The sequence below is a fragment of the Colobus angolensis genome, unplaced genomic scaffold, assembly GCF_000951035.1.
Source record: "Colobus angolensis palliatus isolate OR3802 unplaced genomic scaffold, Cang.pa_1.0 Scaffold358, whole genome shotgun sequence".
NCBI lineage: Eukaryota > Metazoa > Chordata > Mammalia > Primates > Cercopithecidae > Colobus > Colobus angolensis.
Window position 1 is genome coordinate 1,382,870 of NW_012116910.1, and position 1,934 is coordinate 1,384,803.

Below are 1,934 nucleotides of genomic sequence, written 5' to 3' on the forward strand. Positions count from 1 at the left end.
GCTTTGTCTTAAATGATAATGTGTTGGGGGGGCTAGCGTGTGCCCTGGGGCTAGCGTGTGCCCTGGGGCTAGTGTGTGCCCTGGGACTAGCGTGCACCCTGGGAAATGCCCCTTTCTTTGGAACACAGATATGTGGAAGGAAGGGGTAGTGTCACCCTTAGCTACGGTTTGGAGGTGACAGCCGGTGGGGACCAGGGCCCACCGTGCAGGATCTGCGGTTGGCCTTCTGTGCTCGCTTTTAGTTCCTTCTAAGCTGACTCTGAACTGTTTTTCCCTCACCAGGAGATGGAAATCCAAGAGAAAACAGCCCATTCCTCAACAATGTTGAGGCGGAACAGGAGAGTTTCTTTGAAGGGAAGAACATGGCACTTTTCGAGGTAACTTATTAGAAGAAGAAGGTGCCAGGGCCGTTGCTTTGATGTGGAAAAGTAAAGGAGCCCCTGGGGGCCCCCAGGCCGGGGCCTCCCACAGGACTGGACACCACGTGGAAGGAACTGGGGCCTCCCTGTCCCAAAGGCCATGGAGGGGACCCAGTCCTGCACCTGAGCTGGAATGTGGTCCTCAACTGGTGCCTTCTGGGGTCCTTCCTGGATCGAGGGTGTTCCAGCCCCACGGGAACCCCTCAGAGCTGCTGAGTGCTGGACATCCTGGGGTCCCTGCCGTGGGTGGGTGGTCCCACTCAGTGAGGCCTGGAGCCCCGGCCTCGGACTCAGACCTGCCGCACAGGTGTCCAGGCCTCTCTGGCTGGCTTCAGACCCAGGGGCGCAGGACCGGGCAAGAGCCTGAGCTCCACAACCCGAACATGGGGAGGGAGTCCGGGGGGCCTACGGCGAGGTGAGGGCCGCCTGTGACCCATGTCCACGCTGCACAGGAGGAGATGGACAGCAACCCCATGGTGTCCTCACTGCTCAACAAGCTGGCCAACTACACCAACCTGAGCCAGGGCGTGGTGGAGCATGAGGAGGACGAGGAGAGCCGGCGGCGCGAGGCCAAGGTACTGCTGCCCTGCCCCTGCCCGCCCAGTCCCCACCCCGTGTGTCCTGGTAGGTCAGATCACACCGGCAAAGCAGTTGCTTGTCAGAAGAGTCGCCCTGAGCAATAGTGTCGTGGCCACGTCCAGCCCTTTCTTCCTGGGAGGACTCAATGGTGCCTGCCCTGCAGCTCCGGTCCAGCCCTCTTCCCTCTCCACTGTCCGGGGAAGCATGACATCCCCCACACAGCTGGGCGGCCGGGTTCCCTGTCGAGAAATGAGCTTGGGGTGTTTTGTTCGTTCTGCGGCAGTGGCCCTGTCCCCTGCTGTGGAGAGAAGTCTGAATGGTTCCGAGAGGCCGAGACGTGGCCCCTTCCAGAGGGTGCTGTGGCCTCCGTGCTCCTGGGGGCCCCCCTCCTTTTCGTTTCCTGTCCAGGACACTTAGCCTGGTAGCATTTTCCCTGCAGTTTTATTCCTTGAGGATTTGTTTCCAGGAATCCGTCCTAGGAAACGAGGGGGGTGCAGTGGGGATTCTGCAGAACGTTTTCCCTTGGGTGGTTTCTGTGGGCGACGAGGCGTGGAACCCCCTTGAGCATCCTCGGGAGGGTTCTGCCGTCCCCTGCGCAGACAGGTTGCCTGAGAACCACCCTGAGGCCTGACACCCTGAAGTGACGCTCACAGGCGAGAAAGACCCTGGACCCATGTTGGGAAAAGTCTCATGGGCAGATGAAACAAACGGTGGTGTCCTCACTGTGGCGGCGCGACAGGTGGCTCAGTTTCTTCTCAACTGCGTCTGCTTTTAAAATCTTCCAAATACGTGTGCATTGCTTTACAATCATAAGATACAAAAAACAAACAAAAAATCCACCGAAGGAAACTGTGCGGCGCAGGCCCCGCTCTGAAGCCAGGTGACGTCCTCCCCCAGTCTTGACACAAAATTGTCATTTCCCGAGTCAGCCCTGAG

General features: G+C 59.1%; 1 protein-coding gene across 1 annotated transcript in view; it reads left to right on the forward strand.

Annotated features, from left to right (window-relative positions):
• The first annotated feature begins 278 nt into the window (after positions 1–278).
• Positions 279–1,934, forward strand: part of SLC12A7 (solute carrier family 12 (potassium/chloride transporter), member 7) — a 38,895-nt gene continuing 37,239 nt past the window's right edge. The window contains exons 1-2 of the mRNA XM_011953147.1: positions 279–377; positions 872–994. Of these exons, the coding sequence (XP_011808537.1) occupies positions 363–377; positions 872–994 (138 nt within the window). The 5' untranslated portion in view covers positions 279–362. The remainder of the gene's footprint in view (positions 378–871; positions 995–1,934) is intronic.